The sequence below is a fragment of the Dermacentor andersoni genome, chromosome 9 (assembly GCF_023375885.2).
Source record: "Dermacentor andersoni chromosome 9, qqDerAnde1_hic_scaffold, whole genome shotgun sequence".
NCBI classification, from domain to species: domain Eukaryota; kingdom Metazoa; phylum Arthropoda; class Arachnida; order Ixodida; family Ixodidae; genus Dermacentor; species Dermacentor andersoni.
Genome location: NC_092822.1, coordinates 67,139,320 through 67,158,425, shown reverse-complemented (window position 1 = coordinate 67,158,425; position 19,106 = coordinate 67,139,320). Strand labels below are relative to the sequence as shown.

The 19,106-nt window shown below is 47.0% G+C and overlaps 1 protein-coding gene across 8 annotated transcripts in view; it reads left to right on the top strand.

Annotated features, from left to right (window-relative positions):
* Positions 1 to 19,106, top strand: part of axo (axotactin) — a 196,996-nt gene that overhangs the window by 131,857 nt on the left and 46,033 nt on the right. For all 8 annotated transcript variants that reach the window (XM_072284212.1, XM_050176084.3, XM_050176080.3 and 5 more), the window contains 5 exons: positions 756 to 932; positions 3,766 to 3,988; positions 5,841 to 5,945; positions 8,013 to 8,155; positions 14,555 to 14,809. In XM_072284212.1, coding sequence (XP_072140313.1) covers positions 756 to 932; positions 3,766 to 3,988; positions 5,841 to 5,945; positions 8,013 to 8,155; positions 14,555 to 14,809 — 903 coding nt within the window. The remainder of the gene's footprint in view (positions 1 to 755; positions 933 to 3,765; positions 3,989 to 5,840; positions 5,946 to 8,012; positions 8,156 to 14,554; positions 14,810 to 19,106) is intronic.

Genomic DNA, 19,106 nt, shown 5'->3' with positions numbered 1-19,106 from the left:
GTTCGACAAGCTGATCACATGTGTCTCGCTCCTGGTTCCATAAGCGGCAAGGCGTTGTACGCACCAAACAAGGATTGGCTGACGGGCAATATGTATGATTATATGACTGTCGGGCTAGTTACATGATTACGAAGAGCAGCGCTACCTGACGGGACGAGTGCAAGTTTCACTCCGCGATCACTATATAGAGACCACGTGCGACTTTCCACCATCATGACGCTTCGCCGTTGCTTTGAGTAAATTGAGCCCGCGCGTCGTTCTTATGCGCTCTAAATCGCGTCCCAGTTACGTTGGAACTGTATAGGCGTGAAATTCTCGCGAATAGTTTTCCGCTTACCATGGTGGAACGGCGTATCACATAAGGTCGCAAAATGTATCGAACGCCATTTCATATATTGTGATTCTGCGTGGACCAAAGCTGTACAACTTGAAAGGCGAATAGGAGTGCTGCTCAGCCATGCGAGTCAGTTCCTTCACATTCAACACCAATGTTTCTTTTTTTGCAAAATGAATCATCTCCGGAAACACGCACCAATATCAATTCAAAATACAGCAGCACCTTTGTTTGAACAACGGTAATTAGGCTATTGAAATTACCCATTCAACATCTTCCGTCAATGGGCCGCTTCGCCTGTTCCCGTGCTTACGATGACTTTCCCAACGTGTTGGCGAGGACGTGTATCTGGTCGCGCTGCCCTCAGTTTTCAGCCCCGAGGCTGTGCGGCCGCTTCAACTTCCCGTCACTCCGTGCGCAGACACGCAGCAGTACGTGATCACCTTCAAGACGGCGCCCTCCTACCTGGAGGTGCAGACCGGCTGGCGCCGGGGGGACCTGGCCTTCAGCTTCCGGACGTCCAGCAAGCGTGCCGTCGTGCTGTACCAGGCGGCGCTGCACGAGAAGCACGGGTACCTGCTCGCCATGATTACCAGCGGTGAGTGCGGGTCACGTGTCACCGCTGCGCTGCCGCATGTCTTCTCCGATTCGAACTCTTGGCATGCTCGAGCGCATTTCTGCGGGGTTTGGTTGACATTCGCGCCACCAGTGAGTGACGACATTAAACTGGTCGCCATCCATCGCCTCAGCAAGAGTGCCTGAATCACTTACTTATCTGACTGGAAAAGAAGACGCAGATTGGAAGTACTGTTTATTTGGCTTACCTTACAGTTCGTGCCGAGATAGCTTTGCTCGCTGCGGTGCTTGAGGATGCGATTTGTTGTCGGTCTTGTTCACAAGTTATGCGGAAGTCGGCAAAGCTCCTGCGCACTTCGCCAATAACCGTGACCATGTTTGGAAACATGGGACCTATAGACCTCTCCTGAGGTATGTGACATCGTACCAGCGACGTCACAGCGTGACGTCACCGGCACACGTGCATTGACTCTGGCTGGCAACACAGCCGCCGCGTCTTTCTGCTTGCTGCAGTTGCGCAGTACTTATTGTAGTTGGGTGCGACGTGGACGCGTGTCTTTTCTTTATCTTACGTGAACCTCCAGAATTCTTTTGTCAGCATTATTAGCAGTGTAGTGTAGGAGAACATCGGTGTGTGGTTCATTGCGTCAAGAAAATCTGGCGACGCTGGCCTCTTTTACTAGAGAACGTGAACCAAGTGGTGGTCTGTTATGATTGTGCGATGAATGTCTGCTTTTCGATGAAAGTGTGCCACGTTTGTTATGGTGGGGAAAAGTGTGCGGAGGAAAAATTAACAGCGACGATATCGGCTCACCCTTGCGTAAGGAAACATACCACATTATGTGTGTTTGTGTGTTTGTGTAGGCTGTACTACATGATTGTCAATGCATCTCGCTTGCGAGACTGGACGCGTGTTGCGTGTGATAACGCCAGTCGTAGTAATCAGGCGCTGATAGAACTTTAGGACCCGTAATTTGTGGACAGGTGAGAACGAATTAAACGCGATTAGTGAAGACATGTATGCGGTGATATGTGCTTTGTGTGCAGAAAAAAATGTAATAAAAATACACAAGAAACCTTTGCTCGAGCATAATCTATCGATTGAAAGGTATGACTATAATTGGGCTCCTAGTATATTTTGACGACTGCGAAGCTGCGTGCATACATTTCACCATGGGGAATGCACAAAAGGCGAACCAATGAAATTGTCGCGTTTTAACGCAGATCTCATGGGTCCTAAGTAAAAGTAAAAATTCTTTTTTCTTTTCTATATTGTTACAAGTACCTTTACGGCATGAAATTTAAGCTGTGATGATGCACATAATCATGCAATACTTGGGTCATATGTAGTTAAAAGCATCAAAAGAAAAAAAAATAGAGATGAGAAGGAGCATTGGAAACATCAGGTAGAGCGAAGTTACCGCCCAAGGAATTATGTACTTATGTACACTTTTGCTTTGTACATCCACACGACCATGAATAATAATTAAAATTAAATTGGGTTGTTTAACAACCCTAATCTGCGCAGCGGCTTATGGATACAGTGCAAGGAAAGGTTCCGGAATAATTTTGACCACTTTGGGTTTCTCACCGTGCTCCTAAGGCACGGTAAGAAGTGTTTTTACAGTCCTTCCTCGTTTGAATTGCGGCACAGCCACTGGGTACGGCTCCACTGAGTACGGCTCCACGGAGCCACTGTGACGGGTATGGCCTATAGTTGCAGACGAAGTTCATCTTCTCTATAGTTTAACTCTACAGTGTAAGTCGGCGCAAATGGCTACCTTCGCGACAATGCAATATCAATTTTTATCCGAAGACCAGTCATTTAAGCGAAGTATCGATTCGGCACCGTCGAAATGTGCATCTTCTGTGATAAAATGTTCGCTTTCGAAGAGTAACAAATTTTTGTTGTTGTTTCATCTGCGGAAGAGGAACATCATTACGAAATCTCCGCGTGCCGACCTAAGGGAACCATGCACTCGGCAGCAAGGCTGCGTTGTTGCGCCGGTAACACGGGGACGGTTATACTTTTTAAGTGCAGTTCGTAGATGATGTTATTTGCAAGAAAATAGCCATATGCCGGGGGTACCATCGCGGCACTTTAGACACAAGCAGCGCTTTAATGCACGGAGAACAGGTCGCGTGAACGTTTTTTTGCAAATGAGAGCCCACTTCGGAGGTGGGGCAGGTGGGAGGGGCACTAGCAGTGACGTGACGCTGTTCGCAAACAGCGATAGGTCTGTAGAAAATTTCGTAAATGGCATCGAATAGCACGGCTTATAGTGTTCTACAGTCGCGAGACCGTTTCCTTCTGTTCCTCGCAAGCCTGTTCAACTATAAGGCAAGGACAGTTAACTCTGTTCCGCATTACCTGTTGCGATCCCAGTGGCGTTATCTCAAGAGCAAAAAATAAATAGTGCCAAAAAGTGCCTATCTGTTCTCTATAAAATGTTGCACACGAAGTACAAATTACTACATAGAACGGTCGCTTTTGAGAGGTAATTTAATTGTAGATGGAGTACCTCCATTTGGCCCGTGCTCAGGGATAGAGGAGGCGTATTTTAGTTGAGGTAGGATTGTAGCCGAACTTCCTGAAAAAGAAATTGTGAATGTAATAGTAGTTAGTCCCGCATAAAAGTCTTGCCAGCACTCTGTTTTACAAGGTGAAGAGGATCAATACGCAATCCTCGCATCTTATCCATGACCATGGTGGTCTTTTGCTAACATGGTATTCATTTAGGCGAACTGGATTACTGAATTCACGGCAAGTAACCTGCGCAAATCCGACACAACTCGCACTGAAGACGCCATCTTGTGCGAATCTCTTAAAACAACTGACCGCTTGCCTCTCGCAGACTACGAGCTCTCGTTCGAGTACACGGTGAATGGCGAGCCGAGGATCGTCAAGCTGTTGTCGCGCAGCCGCCTCAACACGGGCGAGTGGCAGCAGGTGTGGCTGGACCACGACACCCACCACATGCGATTCACCGTCAACCTGGTCTCGGTCATGGTCGACCTGGCCAAGGACGAAGGCGTCGGGCCCTTCGAGGGTCCCCTGTACATCGGCGGCGCACCCAAGTGAGCCTCGACTCTTGGTATTTGAGCGTCGACGCAAGGACGGACGATAGGGAGAGATAGAGGAACTTATTATGATAGGAAATCGGTAACGTTGCCCTGTATCAAAGTTCCGATCGGCTAATTAGCATTGTGGAAGGGAAGTGGGAGTAAAAAAAAAGAAGAGAGAAAATTGTTGGAGGTGAGTACGAAAGTGGGGTGAATGAGTTTGAACAGCGAAGACTTTAAAGTTTCAAATCCAGACCGCTCTCTTGCAAGAACTTGATGAGAGCTTTTGGTGCACCACACAGATGACAAGGTTCCGGCGAAGGCGCCAAGAGAACATCATCAGGCAAACGTTGATTGATGAAATTGGACAAATGTTATGCCATTGCGAGAACAAAATGGCGGACTATGCTAACCCTACTCATTTTCGATGTACAGCGCTATGAAAGAAGTCGCAGTTTCGTCAGAAAAGCGAAGCATCGATTGCGATAGCACATTAGCAGACAGCTATACGCACAAGTAATACTCTTGCTTGGGCTAGTTGGTTCATGCATGAAGTAGTAAACGCAAGGCGCAGAAGACCAGGACTCGAGAAGAAGAACACAAACGACGCCGGTCCTGTCGTTTGTGTTCTTCTTCTCGAGTCCTGGTCTTCTGGGCCTTGCCTTTACTACTTCAAGCTATACGCAGTGGCCGCGGGAGTAGAACGCTGCCGCCTCCTCCCTCCGCCGTCCTCCCCTCCCCCGGTGCCTTACGGGCGACGGAAGACGGCGCGCTTCATCCCCGCTCCTCTATTTTTCGCGCGGGCGAGATTGAGCCGCCGATCATCGGCTCCCCTCGCGCGCTTTCACACGCACATACAGCGTAGGGCGCGGTCACGGTGTTATCACCCTTGGACTTTATACAGACCATCACGGTGACGCCGATGGCAGAAATGCGCATGTAGTGTCCATATAATTGCTATCGCAATAAAATATCCTTTGAAGAATAACTACCGGAAGCTTCACCACACCTGTTGATCTATATTGCTCAAAAAATTTACGTCATGCGTTCTTTTATATTTTTCGACTGCACCGAATATGAGGTAGCCCCGTTGAGTCGTCGTGAGGTAATGATCTGAAAATTTTCTGTATACATGCAGTATAATTGTAAAGGAGCAAGCTAAATTAGCTGATCACTATACATTGAAACTTGTGCTTCATAGTTGTTAGCCTCTATGAGCAACAGTCATTACCGTGTAGCTATTGAATACCCGGGCATTTGTATTAGTTTTGCCTTCAGAAAAAAAAATCGTGCCATCAGAGTCGAACGTGTCGAACGTGTCTCAGAACGTGTCAACAGTGTTACCTATTTTGGTGACGTCACCCTTTGCAGCATGTGTTAAAGTATGAATGGTACACATTTTTACCTGGAATCGCGTGTCCAAGACTCCGTGTTGCGAGGTACTTGGAAGAACTCGATGGTGTCACACAGTTCTTGAGAAAGCCATCATAGCAGCCGCCACTCTCACGTCATTACAGCACTCATTAGCATGTTTCTCATTGATCACCCCTTACTCCTGCCCTGCTGCAGCTTATTCCATTGTTCGGCTACAAAATTTATAATCTCTCGATCTTAGTTTCCACTGACAGGGTACCCTGTAAAATGTCGTACAGATTGTGTACTCTAAGCAGGTAGCCACAGCCCTCCTACGTGTTTAATTCATGCTGTTTCACTTCGTGATCACAAAAAAAAAGAACCAGTAACGACCGGTTATGATATATTATGTCTTGTTTCACACTGATTTGAATTCATCATATTTATCGCGATGATGTCCGCATGTCTATGGTAAAAACTTCAGACATAACACCGTTGATTTTTTACCTTTCAGAGATCTGCTTACTCATCCGGACATCACCGAAGGCTTCATAGGGTGCTTTAGAGGGCTGATAATCAACAATCACGTGGTGAACCTTTACAACCACCTAAGCCGAAGGTGAGTTGCGTTGTCCGCGTGTATTCATTTTCTAACCTGTCATATCAAGTTTCGAGTCTACTATTCCAATGTGCTGTGCCACCTACTATGCAGCACCATTGTAATGGATAGTCTCGTAACTGGGTAATCCTGCAGTACTTATCTCTTCATTGTGCGCCTGACAAGGCTCGAGGCCATAATTGACTGTGTTTCGTTAAGGGTTGTTAGGGGACGTTTGTGCTTTATGTATCTTATTCTTACTCATCTGTGACTTTAGCTGTAGGCGGAGGTAAGTCGTGGCTTTCAGCATTCGCAAACTATGGCCAGGTTTTTTTTGATGAAATACGAGAGAAATACAGGTTACGACGTGTTCTTCGCAATTCAAGAGTACCAGTTTTAATACTGCCATGGCTTCAGCGATAAAATTATCATAAAGCAAGCGTAGTCCTTCGTATACGATGTGCTTTATCGATTCTTTCACTTGTTCTTCCTTCCTTTAGGACGAGAGATCGGTAAGTGCTCAGATCGCCAAATTTTAGCATGGTGACTAACAGCACGCATACGCGGCCTCTGACACTTGTTTATATCTCCACTAATATCTAGAAGCTAAACTGCACGTCAAAGTGACACTGTGCTGCCCTCATTCAACTCTTCATGGCACCATCTTTCCTGGCACTTATCCGAGTCTTCTTTGTATTTCTTCATGTATGCTACAATGCTTATGAAAACAGCTTATCTAATTATGAAAATAGGCAAACTTATATCTTTCCCTTCCATGATTGCAACTGAAGGAATTTCCTGCCAAGAAGCAACATAATAGCAAGCATTCACGAAGCATAAGCTTTTCTTTCTTGGTTGAGACTTTTCCTAAAGCAATGCGATGTACTGGCGTCATTAATTGTGACATAGCGCGTGGTTTGTTCGCGCTTTTTCAATGGTTTGCACAGCACAAAGAAGGCAACTAAGATTGACAACTGTTTTATTTTCTTAAGTGCTTTATTTCTAGGGCTGATAACCTTTATGTTCGGAGTTAACCTTTTGGTTAACTTTGGCAGGAGAGCTACCACAACGGAGAGGTTTTGGTCCCAGGTTCGATACCCCCGATCATGGTGAATTTTTATTCAACCATGAAAGTTTGTTTTCATGCAAATTGTACGTTTTTTGTAGTTTCGTGCTAGTTAAGGGTGGATGACAATTTTTCCTTTTCATTAAACTCCTCTCACGGAACTAATTTAACTAACGGCAGCCTTTCTTTGATATGTTTTCGTTAATCATGCGCTTAATTGCAGGATGAGTTCCTTTAGTTTACACGCAGTTTCTTATCTTTTTGACATTTCAAATGCTATGATCCTTGCGGATAAAGGTCTGAATTGTTTACTTGATGGGTTATTTACTTCAGCGTGTTTGGGTGACTATGCAGTTTTCATATAAAACTCGCTGAAGCTCTCGTACGCCAACACAATGATGGGTCTACAGTAAGCATGGACCGAAAGGCCAGCGCATTTGCTGTAGTTACTCGATTTCACGTTTCATACGTTATATTTTATCAACGTCATAACTGTAATCTTCTAGCACCGGTCTTTCAACAATGCAGTTTTGCTGCTTCGAATTACGATATCGATTAGAGCATACTGTTGATCTTGGGCACTGCATGATATCTGGCACTATCTGTAACCATTATCTTCCCGCAATATGTTCGGCAAGGCACAGAAAGAAGCCAGGAGTGACACAATGTAGGAATAATAGAGTTTATCACAGCATGCCAGGATGTTCTAGAAACAAATTCTATTGTTATCAGCTGACTAGATGAGCTTGAATTTGAACATTTAAGGATCTAACCTGAGCTTGTACCAGTAGTACATAACCACTAACAGTTTGCAGTTCACTGACTCACCCGTCTGTTCACCCTTCTTTTCACCCTTCTCTGCATCTTTTGTAAGAAACCTCTCGGAACCTTTGACTGATCTCGTTCGTTTTCTGCTGTTGCCACCGTTGCTGCACCCAGCACTTGCCGTCGGGCTCAATGCAGTCGTTGTTGTTTTCTTCCTCCCCGCCCTGTTGTCGTCGTCGCGGTGATGGTGGTCGCAGGGTGCCGGACATCGTGATGGACTGCCAGCCGTCGTGCTCGTCCAACCCGTGCCAGAACGGCGCCACCTGCCACGAGAACTGGGGCTCGTACAACTGCGAGTGCGAGAACGCGCTCGCGCACAGCGGATTCAACTGCGAGAACAGTTGAGTGCTGCCAGGCTTCTCGTATAGTTTTCGACCCCTTCGCGCGGTTTGCCTTAGTGTGTGGTTTGGTTAGATTTGAAAGCTTTGGTAACTGCTACTGTGTTTTGCCATCATGTTGCGAAGTGGGGACAGTAGCATGCGAGGGGTCTGATATTCATTCTCACGCTAGGCCCTGTTGAATGCTTTGGGCAGAACGTTCAATCGAAAAGTTACAGAAGCGAACACCTCACCACTTTTGAGCCTCTGAAGCCCGGCAGGAAGAGAGAGAGATTGATTGACCGAGAATGGGAAGGCCTACTGTCCGCAATGTAAGTGCCTAGCGCGCGGCTATCACTGAACGTCGGTAAGCAATGAGAACAACGGAAGGCAGGAGAGAGGCAGAGATAAGAGGGAAGGAAGTGCTCGGTCGGGGCTGACACTCTTGCGAGTATAAGCCGTTTGGCAAACGCTAAACGTTGTCAGTAAGAACGCGTCACATATCCATGACGTCTTCTACCGTAGCTCTATGCAATGAACATGAGTTCCTGGCTATATAGGTATGCTGCGCTTCAGGTAATGCATGTAGTTAATTATAGATCCTCTGTCTACGGTATCTCCTCTTGTTTTCTCATTCCTATATTCCCCTCTCCAGGTATGAGGTAGCCAACTCAACAAATTGCAAATATTTCCGTACTTTGGCTTCCCCCACTCCCAGCAGTTTCTCTCGAGTAACTTTAGAACTATTTTAGATTCATGTAATAACACGCTGATAAGTGAGTTTATACCAGACGTCTAAGCAAACATTCTTGAATTAAGTGCAGTACAAAGATAAAGAGGGCGCTATTTTGGTGACACAATGTTTCGGCTGACAGGCATAAAAATTATGCAATAGTCTCCGATCAATTGCTTAACTATGCAAATTTAACTGTCCACAATGTGGTTTGTTTTCTTTGAGGCACATGTCTAGGGTACAGAACTAAGAGTGGTCAGCGTTCGAGGAATGCCCACTTGGTATCGCCACTTAAGTGAAATGCGCCGGCAAACTTCCAGCAAAATGCACGGTCGTTCAGCTTATTTTCCTAGAGAAAGTTGCAGTTTCGCCCATAAGGCGAAACATCGATTGCGATAGCAAATTAACAGAGGGCTACACGAAGTAAGGATAGTAGTTTTATCGGCCGTATAAGCTTCTTAACATAGGCATACTATCCAAATTAAGAAGCTTAGTATCACGCGAGTACAAGCAAAGAAGAACACATCTCACTTGATGACCGCGGAAACTCTCTGTCAGAACGCTGGAGTGAGGAAGCGCGGCCGAAGCAGCGAGCGAATTGACCTTCGTGCTGCCTCTCGCATCACCGCGAACTAAGCCGTGAAAACACAGCGCACGGCGGACTCTGTTCCCGTCGCAGATGGCTTTCAACATAGCCCGGCCCGCGTGGGTGCGCGCGCCTATGCAGCAGCCACCGGAGTAGAACGCGCCCTTCTCCCTCCCCTATCTTTAGAGTTATGCGCGCTTCCTCTTCACTCTCCTCCCTTGGTGCGCAAGATGGAGCAGCCGTGGGCGGCTCACCCTCGCACACCTTCGCTCACACATACAGCATGTGGCGCACGGTCATAATGTTATCGTCCTTGGACTTTATGCGGAACCTCACGGCGACGCCAACGTCAGGAATGGGCCTGGAGTGTCCATATAATTGCTATCGCAATATAACAAACTTCACGCAGTGCGAGATGAAACTGTGGAGATCAGTGTGCACATTGGCATATTCGGGGACGAAGTTCTCGAAACTACTGACTATTATTTTGTAACCATGGAAACTGGTGTACCAGTTGCCCTACCATTGGTGGAAGTTTACTCGGCTTAATAGTGCAAGGGCTTAAGGAAAGTCACGTATCTCTTGTTCGCCTAGGCTTATGCATAGACATGATAATCAAAATGCGGGTTTGGACGAGTTTTCAGGATACGACTTGATTATTGAAGTGCTGGAAGAGAAGGAGACACAATATAGGATATATAGGGGTGAATGGCGCCGCGGGCATAGCGGGAAACATTCCTGACAACCGTTTCGTGAATTAGGAGGATCAGCCTCTGGCGCCGGCAAAAGATGTTGCTCGTTCGCGGGCAAACCTAACACAGAACAAGAAAAGGAGCCAGTATAGGCAAGACATTCTTCTTATGGCGGTTGAACCCAGGCAGCACACCAGCATTGGTCCAACCATGGCCCAATGCTGGCAGAAATTGGTACCAATGTTGGACCAATGTTGGCATATTGGCAAAGTGCAACCCAATCCAATGCTGGACCAGCGTTAAAGCCAAGATTGGACCAATGTTATGCCAATGCAGCAGCCATTGTGCTACCAGCGTTGGACCAGCGTTAAAGCCAAGATTGGACCAATGTTATGCCAATGCAGCAGCCATCGTAGGACCAGCGTTAAAGCCAAGATTGGACCAATGTTATGCCAATGCAGCAGCCATCGTGCTGCCAGCGTAGGACCAGTGTTGATCCATATCGTTCCCATTATTAATGCCAGCTTTGAGCCAATGCCCTTTGCATGACGAATATTCTAGATACGCTGGCTTTAGAGCACGCACACATTCTTACCGCAAACCTTTTGCTAGCGGCATTTTTTGTAGCAATTGTCCCCTTACCGTCTTCCTCAATAGTAGCTAGGAAAGCTCGACAAAAAGATGTCAAGAAGCAGAAGTCATATATGCTTACAAATAATAATAAATGAATACTGAAATTGACGTTTATGACAGTTTATTTGCGAATGAATTTTCACAAACAGGCATTTTCCATGGACCTAGATGGGTGACGCTCGGTTATCTTCAAACAGTTTATTTACAGGCACTGCCCTTAGGATAGGAATTGGGCAAGGTAACGAGGACGCTGGGCTGGCCAGGGGTTTCAGTGCAGGGAGCTGACGTCGGTAGTCAGGTTGGTCAGTGCTTGGATGACGGCAGGCTGATCAGGCCCCCGAGGACCGCGATAACGCGGTGGTTTCGTTGATATTGCTACCATATCCCATAGCGACTTCACCATTACTTGGAGGAAATGCTTGCACTGTAAAATAAAAAGAAACATTATCAGAGATGTTGGTATGACAAATGTATGTGGCAGCGCTTTCATTTGAAAAATCGCCATACTGCAACAATATTATAAGTCTGAGCAGAGAGTTCGAAGGGGTGAATCAAGAAACTTTCTTGCAAGAGATTTGTCAGGTAACACTTCCTAATATTTCGACATATATGGCATATCTTGTACAAGGTGTAACGTAATATTTAGAACAGACATAAAATGCGCAGGATCCGTCCGCCTTGTTTACAGCCCACACCTAGTCAACGTAGCACTTTATAGTTAAAAAATTGCAGCAAAACCTGCTACAGCACAAAAAGCCTAGTTTCAGACTGTGTAGACACAATGCGGCCTTCGTGCGAAATTTTTAATGTGGAAACCGAGAAGTTCCGGCAGGAAACACTAGTAAAAGAGGCATTTATTCTACGAAAAGAAAGAAATACTGTCGACTGGAAATGATGCTTGACCTATAACAGTGAGAAGAAGCGTGTTTCCTCGGTATCACTAGCAGGATCAGGCCGCGCGCGTGGCTTGATAAAATCATAGTCCTGGAATTTGGGTGAAATTCACAGAGATTTACACATGGTTCTACTGCGGGCACTATTCAAGGGCTGCAAATAAAAAGAGCTATGTAATTACAGGCACTCTACATTAGCCAGGCCTGTTTCAGTAATATATATACCGCGTGAATTGTTGTTTCGCCTATATTAATTCTAACACTCACAAAAATTGGTGGCCACATTGCTGCGTATTTCAAGATGTAGGCTTCTCAGTAGGAATGACGACCGCAAGCGAGCATTTTTCACGAGAGGAGTGCGCTGGCAAGAACGGACAAGACGGCAAGCACTCAGGCGGTGTTGCACCCAGTAGGCGTGCTAGCGACGCATAGAAGGAAAGAGTGAAAGGAAAGGGTGAACGAAGAATATGGCGTAAACGCCACTTTCCCCCGCTGGACCTAGCCCTACCGCGTTTTGGGGTGACAGCGACGGAGGACGACAGGGAGGACAATAGTGACCCCGCCGTTTCCCCCATGCTTCCGATAGCACCCAATTCGACACAGCAGCTTATGGCTGTCTGAACGCTTGACTGATAGCATTGACCAGGCTCACGTGGGTGCGTGGGGGAGAGGCAAGCGGGGGCTGAAGGACGGAAAGCGAGGCCCCAAAAAAAATCCGGAATGCGCCGTGCCTACTAAAGGCAAAGACAAGAGGTTGTTGACACGCAAATGCCAAAACGTGCAATTAATTTTTTTTTCTGTCAGCGGCATTCATACAAGGAGCTTACTACATATGCACGAACAAACAAATATATTAGAATAGGAGCATGATGATTATGTTGCCGCAACATGCCATGCATGAAAACAAACAAAACTTTCACTAATACATATGCGCTCCATCTCGATGCAATATAAGACGGTTCCATCAGCTCTGAGGCACTGTAATTCTCGATTCTCCTCAGAATCCTGACCCACCAAAGCCGCGGAGCGTACATGCAAAATATACAATGCGCAGGCAAATTCGCAATACCGTTGCTTCTTATGGAAAGCTCATGTTCTTATTCACGATCAATAAAGCAGCGGCTAAATTTATGCGACTTCCCCTGCTAGCTACGTGGTACACTGGCTTTTCTCTTTAGGGGATGCATTTCGGTAAAGGAGAAGTGCAAAAATGGCGGTGTACCATTCATGGAGTTGACATGGGAGAACATATTTCTGGTTCCTGCGCAGTGTGCCTGTGATCAGTGCGTTAGTTTTCAAAACACGTTGTTCAATCTCAGCAAGTCGTAGAGCACTAAAAGCCGACAAGGCGAAAATTGGCTTATTACGGGCCAATGTTCTCCAAAGAAAGCCAACTAATAACCAATATTGGCAAATCCATACGAAAGTCGGTCCAATTATTCCCGCCTTTTTGAACGGCAGTGCCAATATTGTTTACTGACTGTGTAATGTGGGCCAACATTGGATCTCTATCAGAATGGCACAGCCAATATTGTTTACTGACTGTGTAATGTGGGCCAACGTTGGATCTCTATCAGAATGACACAGCCAATATTCGCGCCACGCTGTTAACCTTAGGCCATCATTGGGCCAGGGATCAGAATGGCACTGCCAATATTGGAACCACGCTGTTAATCTTAGGCCGTCATTGGGCCAAGAAGTGCCAATATGTTTCCAACGTTGGCCCAACCTGACGTGCCGCCTGGGAACTAGCATTTTTACACCTCCCCCCGGTTCATCCGGCCACTTTACGTTTACTACCCTATATAAACGTGCACGCTTACGAGTCGCAGTGCATACCCACTGTGACGTAGTAGTGAAGCGTAAAACGAAGCTTCGCTACTCCTCGCGATGAGGTGGTCCGCTTAACTCCTGTTGCTAAAGTGAATACGCATGCAGTCGGGATCTCCGCATCGGAATAGGATCGCGCGAAAGCGGAAGTGCAACGGCAGCGTCATTTTACGCCACAATTTGTGCGCTAGTGAGGGGTTGGAGGTAACGTTAAGGGATAAGAAAAGAGCAGATTGGGTGAGGGAACAACCGCGAGTTAATGACGTCTTAGTTGAAATCAAGAAAAAGAAATGGCCATGGGCAGGACATCTAATGAGGAGGGAAGATAACCGATGGTCATTAAGGGTTACGGACTGGATCCCAAGGGAAGGAAAGCGTAGCAGGGGGCGGCAGAAAGTTAGGTGGGCGGATGAGATTAAGAAGTTTGCAGGGACGACATGGCCACAATTAGAACTTGACCGGAGTTGTTGGGGAAGTATGGGAGAGGCCTTTGCCCTGCAGTGGGCGTAACCAGGCTGATGATGAGGATGAGGGGTTGGACAAAGAGGTCTGTTTCGCGGTGTCGTGTTCGTAATCAGTTAGATTAATGTATAATCGGACGCCTGTCATCTCGGTATACATGGATGTTTTGAAATGTACGAACACGGAACTAGACTGCCACTTTCCTACATAAATACTGTTTGTAATTGAGTAGATAAATAATGTAATCATTTAGTTAATGGATTCATTTGGTTATTCTTGCAAATGTTATCTGCGTACGCCGATAATATATCTGTAACGACGTAGAGTAACATTCGTACACCTTTTTTTGATTAATTGAAGTAAAAGAAAACACTTTATATACGCAGGTTATTGTATTTTTCCGTTGCTCGTGTTTTCGTATCCTTAAATATGTACCAACTAACCGAAGATTTACTTGCCTACTTATTTAAGTCGATTAGCCTTTTTACGACTGCCGCGCTTTTGCTTTACTGCTGCGATTCACTGCTGTCTCACCTTCGGATTTTGTTTTTTGCTTTGTTTCTCTTTGTCCACTTCCTTAACCTCCACTATAGACCTGAACGAGAACTCGATGACGTTCATCACGTCCAGCTCGTGCTACCACCGGGCCACCCTGGGAAACGTGTCGGATCCTGTCCTTGAACAAGACATCCTGCTCAGCTTCCGCACCTATCAGTCCGAGGCCTTGCTCCTGTATTCGTTCAACCACCTCAACAACTTCGTGCAGCTTCACTTCGAGAAGCGGAAGCGCGTCGTCTTCACCTTCAACTCGCAACGCTCCATTGTGCAAGGTTTCGTCGAGGCACCAGGTGAGCTTTCGTTGCAAAAGTCCAATCCGTTCTACACAACTATTTTGTTCCGCGTGACTTCTTTCTTTCGTCGAGCGTTCCTTTTTTTTTGTAATGCCAAGCATTCTACTACGAGTCAAAACCTGTCTCTGGTATCTCGTCGTTTTCGTGAGTCAACGAGAAGACTCCTACCTCCATCTGCAGTCAAAGATGGGAAGTAGCTGACGCTTCGGTTGGCGGGAGCTCGTGGTACGACGGGGGAGAGCCAGCCGATCGCGTTGAGTGTGGCTGGTGTCGACGCGCGGCCTTGATGCGCGGCGCGAAGTGAGCGTCAAGTTTCGTTATGGTGACATTGTATTACGTCGTCGCGTGCTATCGCGCCTGAGCTTTGAAGTGCCTGAATGATTAGATGCCGGGGTGTAGCGCTTGACAAGGAGAACGTTCGTTCACTCGTACTCCCGCTGGTTCAGAGCGATGCGCACCAAGGAAGAAGCATACGCTTGCTACGGTAAAGCTAGGGATATGATGGAACACGTTTTATTAAAATGTGAGGATGTCAGCCCGGCTGTCGGTTTAGGCTCCGCTGGTCTCCTTCAAGCTCTTGGGTTCAGGGATAGCAGGGGGAAAGTAAAGATGTCCGCAAGAGAGATTAATAAAAGGCAACTGGAGGTTTGGCAGCAGAAAAGTAGGGAGACCACAAACAACGGAGGCGTACAAACACAATGTTCCCAATAATGGTTCAGAAAGTGTGATGCAAGAAATCTTTTGCTTGTAAAAAATAAGATAGGTAAGACATTAAGCAAAACAAAGGATAAGGGCTTGGTGGCGCAACCCAACGTACCGTTTCAATGGGAATGCTCATAGCATCCATCCATCCATTTTGTTTAGTTTAGCTCACCCGTACTTTAAAACTACAGTTCTTCAAGTCACGCACATAGCAACGTGTCACAAAGTACTTCCGTATGACGTAGGAAAGACAACTCGCGTTATTCTACGCAACCTGCATATTAAACCTTTTTGTTGCTTGTTTTTAAAGCAAGGCCTTGAAGCTGTGCGAGAACGCGAATCTTTCTATTTCCATTCCGTGCCCACCTGGAAAATTGAGTCACGTGTTCTGTTACGTGCTACACGAGAGAAATGAAAAGTAAAGGGCGGGCTAACTAGGTCGCACCTGGTTTGCTACCCTACGCTGGGGGAGGAGCAAGCGGGCTGAGAAAGTCAAAATGGAAAGGGAGAATGAAAGGAAGAAGAAGTGAAGCGCGTGCACACATGCCAGCGTTCACCGCGCAATCAGCGGTCATTGCAGAGTTAAGTTAAAAATGTGCGGCAGCGTTCTTGTGCCACTCAGCACAAACGACGGTTATGGTGCCAAGAATATAACGGACAGCACTGGGCGAACATTGAATCCTTTAGTTTGGAACTTCAATAGGGAAACATTCAAAGTTGGGAGCATGAGCACTCTCTTGTTGCATTTCTCTCTCTCTCTCTATTGTAATTCGAAAGTTTGCCCGGCAGCATAAAGCGTGTGAGGCATGCAAGTTATGTGCACATGTATAATTCTGGCGCTCCACTGCAATTGGAATGCGGCCACCGTGGTCGGAATCGAACGCTTGAACTCGTGTTAAGCACACATAGCCATAGGAACCTGGATACATCTATGGGTCTGATTGACGTCACCCGCCTGAACGCCTGTCACAACATGACGACCTCGACCACTCCAGTAAGCTGCTATGCCAAAATGCATCCTGCACGCCCATCGTCGGATTCGGTGTCTGTTCTTGACTCTAGTATAACGGCAGGTGGAGGTTTTTACTTGCGCATTACAGGACCTTTGTGTTCAGGTAGGAACTTGGGTTCGAGTTTAAGGAAACAAGAGCTGTATTCGTATTTCTCGTATGTCTAAACGGAACTGCTATAGACGGCGCTGCCTACGATTCTTCCATACACACTCGCACTGGATTCAGAAAAATGATAGGTTGTGTTTTGTTATGACAAACCCTGACACAAATTCTAGTTGACCTTCCAGCGTGTTCCTCTTAAGTTCTATTGTCTGTTATAAACATCCCGTTGAAAATATGTTATACTTGAGTGGAACAGTTTGGAAGGGAAGTGTTGTTATGTGAAACTATACGGGACAATGCTTTCCCGAACGTTTCCCTTACGACACCAAGTGCGTTTGTTCTTTTCCCAGCATTTATTTTTTTCGCCTTTTTATGAGATAACGTATTGTAGAGCATTTGCGACTACTGAAGTTTGTAAGTCATGGACGTTTTCGGCCTGGGGATTATTACTGTATTATAGGAACAGCTAACAACAAAGTACGTCAGTGGAAACTCTTCTACAGGGATAACTGTTATGGGCTCACTCCCCTGGTCGCTTTGATGTTCGCCAGTGCCCATCATAGGAATGCCGAAGTGCTTTGCTGGATTATAACGAACCTAAGAAAAAAGATATGCACAGTACCCTTACTGGAGTGGTATCGCGGTCCAACACCTCTCGGCCACTCAGCTGACGCCTACATAAGAAAATAATACACCGCCTGGAGAGTTTGGTCGCGCCGCCATAGCTGTAATCATTGCCCGACGCCGGCGCCTCTGCAGTTTACCTATCAACCACTGCCGAGGGGAAACAACTTATTGGAAACCAGAGGTAAAATGCGAAAACCAGGATAGGAAAGAGAAGGACGAAGGCGGTGCGCCCCTACTTGTTTACTAGCGGGTAGTACCGCCCTCCGCACAGGAATATGACATGGCCTAAAGCCGACAGTGAAGAAAGTTTTGTTCTACTCGAAAGGCAGATTCCTCGCGTACGACTTTGTATGCTGTGGGGATGCGTGACTCTCACGCGTCCCCTGATAAGTTGTTTTCCCGCATAGCTCCCGTCTTCTGTAATGCGGCTTCGCCGCGTGGCCTGATGCCCGCGACAGTCGGTGTTGTTGAAGCGCATTGCGAGAGATGGCCCGAGTGTGGCTCTGCTAACGCCACCTAACAGCGGGGTTACTTGGGCGCGGAAAGGAGGAGGCTCTTCCTTTGGGTTCGGAGCTGGGAAGCGGCGCAGACGTCACGCGCGTGCGCCGATCCATGCTTCTGTGACACCGTCTCGCGAGGCCTCGTTCGGACGCGCCACCGTTCGCGTGACCGTACGCGCGAACGACCAGGCGTTGGTGTCCAGCATGGGGCGAACATATCCGCTCGTTATCCGGTTGCGGTGAGTCGGACTTCCTAGATTTGTCGCGCGCCCATCGGCATGTTTTGGGGATAGAAGCTCGGCTAACAGGCATTATGCAGCGGTGGCGTAGAGGTAGAACACCCGCCTCGCGTGCAAGAGGTCCGTGGTTCGAATCCCGGTGCCGCGCAATTTTCCACCGGATTAAAAAAAAAAAGAATCCGCGTGTTGATAAAATTGCATAAACAGGCCTGGAGTGTGGCCTGATGCCGGTGACCAGAACCGGTAACACACTCCCTCACCAGAGCAGGATTGGCCACCCTGGTGCAGTACTTGGCCACAACCTCCTATATGAACACAACAATCAAACCCCGGCCCTCAGTCCCCAGCAGCTGCGAAGCAACTGACCACGGCGGCGGTCAGACCTGCGATGCTGCAGAGGGTGCTAAGAATCCCTGGCTCCGGACAGGCCGCCATTGGAATATGAACCTGGCAACGTTTAACGCAAGAACGTTATCTAGTGAGGCGAGTCTAGCAGTACTACTGGAAGAATTAGAGGGCAGTAAATGGGATATAATAGGGCTCAGTGAAGTTAGGAGGCCAAAAGAAGCATATACAGTGTTAAGGAGCGGGCACGTCCTGTGCTACCGGGGCTTAGCGGAGAGACGAGAACTAGGAGTCGGATTCCTGATTAATAAGAATATAGCTGGTTAACATACAGGAATTCTATAGCATTAACGAGAGGGTGGCATGTCTTGTTGTGAAACTTAATAAGAGGTACAAAATGAAGGTTGTACAGGTCTACGCCCCTACATCCAGTCATGATGACCAGGAAGTCGAAAGCTTCTACGAAGACGTGGAATCGGCGATGGGTAGAGTGAAAACAAAATACACTATACTGATGGGCGATTTCAATGCCAAGGTAGGCAAGAAGCATGCTGGAGACAAGGCAGTGGGGGAATATGGCATAGGCACTAGGAATAGCAGGGGGGAGGTATTAGTAGAGTTTGCAGAACAGAATAATATGAGGATAATGAATACCTTCTTCCGCAAGCGGAATAACCGAAAGTGGACATGGAGGAGCCCGAACGACAAGACTAGAAATGAAATAGATTTCATACTCTGCGCTAACCCTGGCATCATACAAGATGTG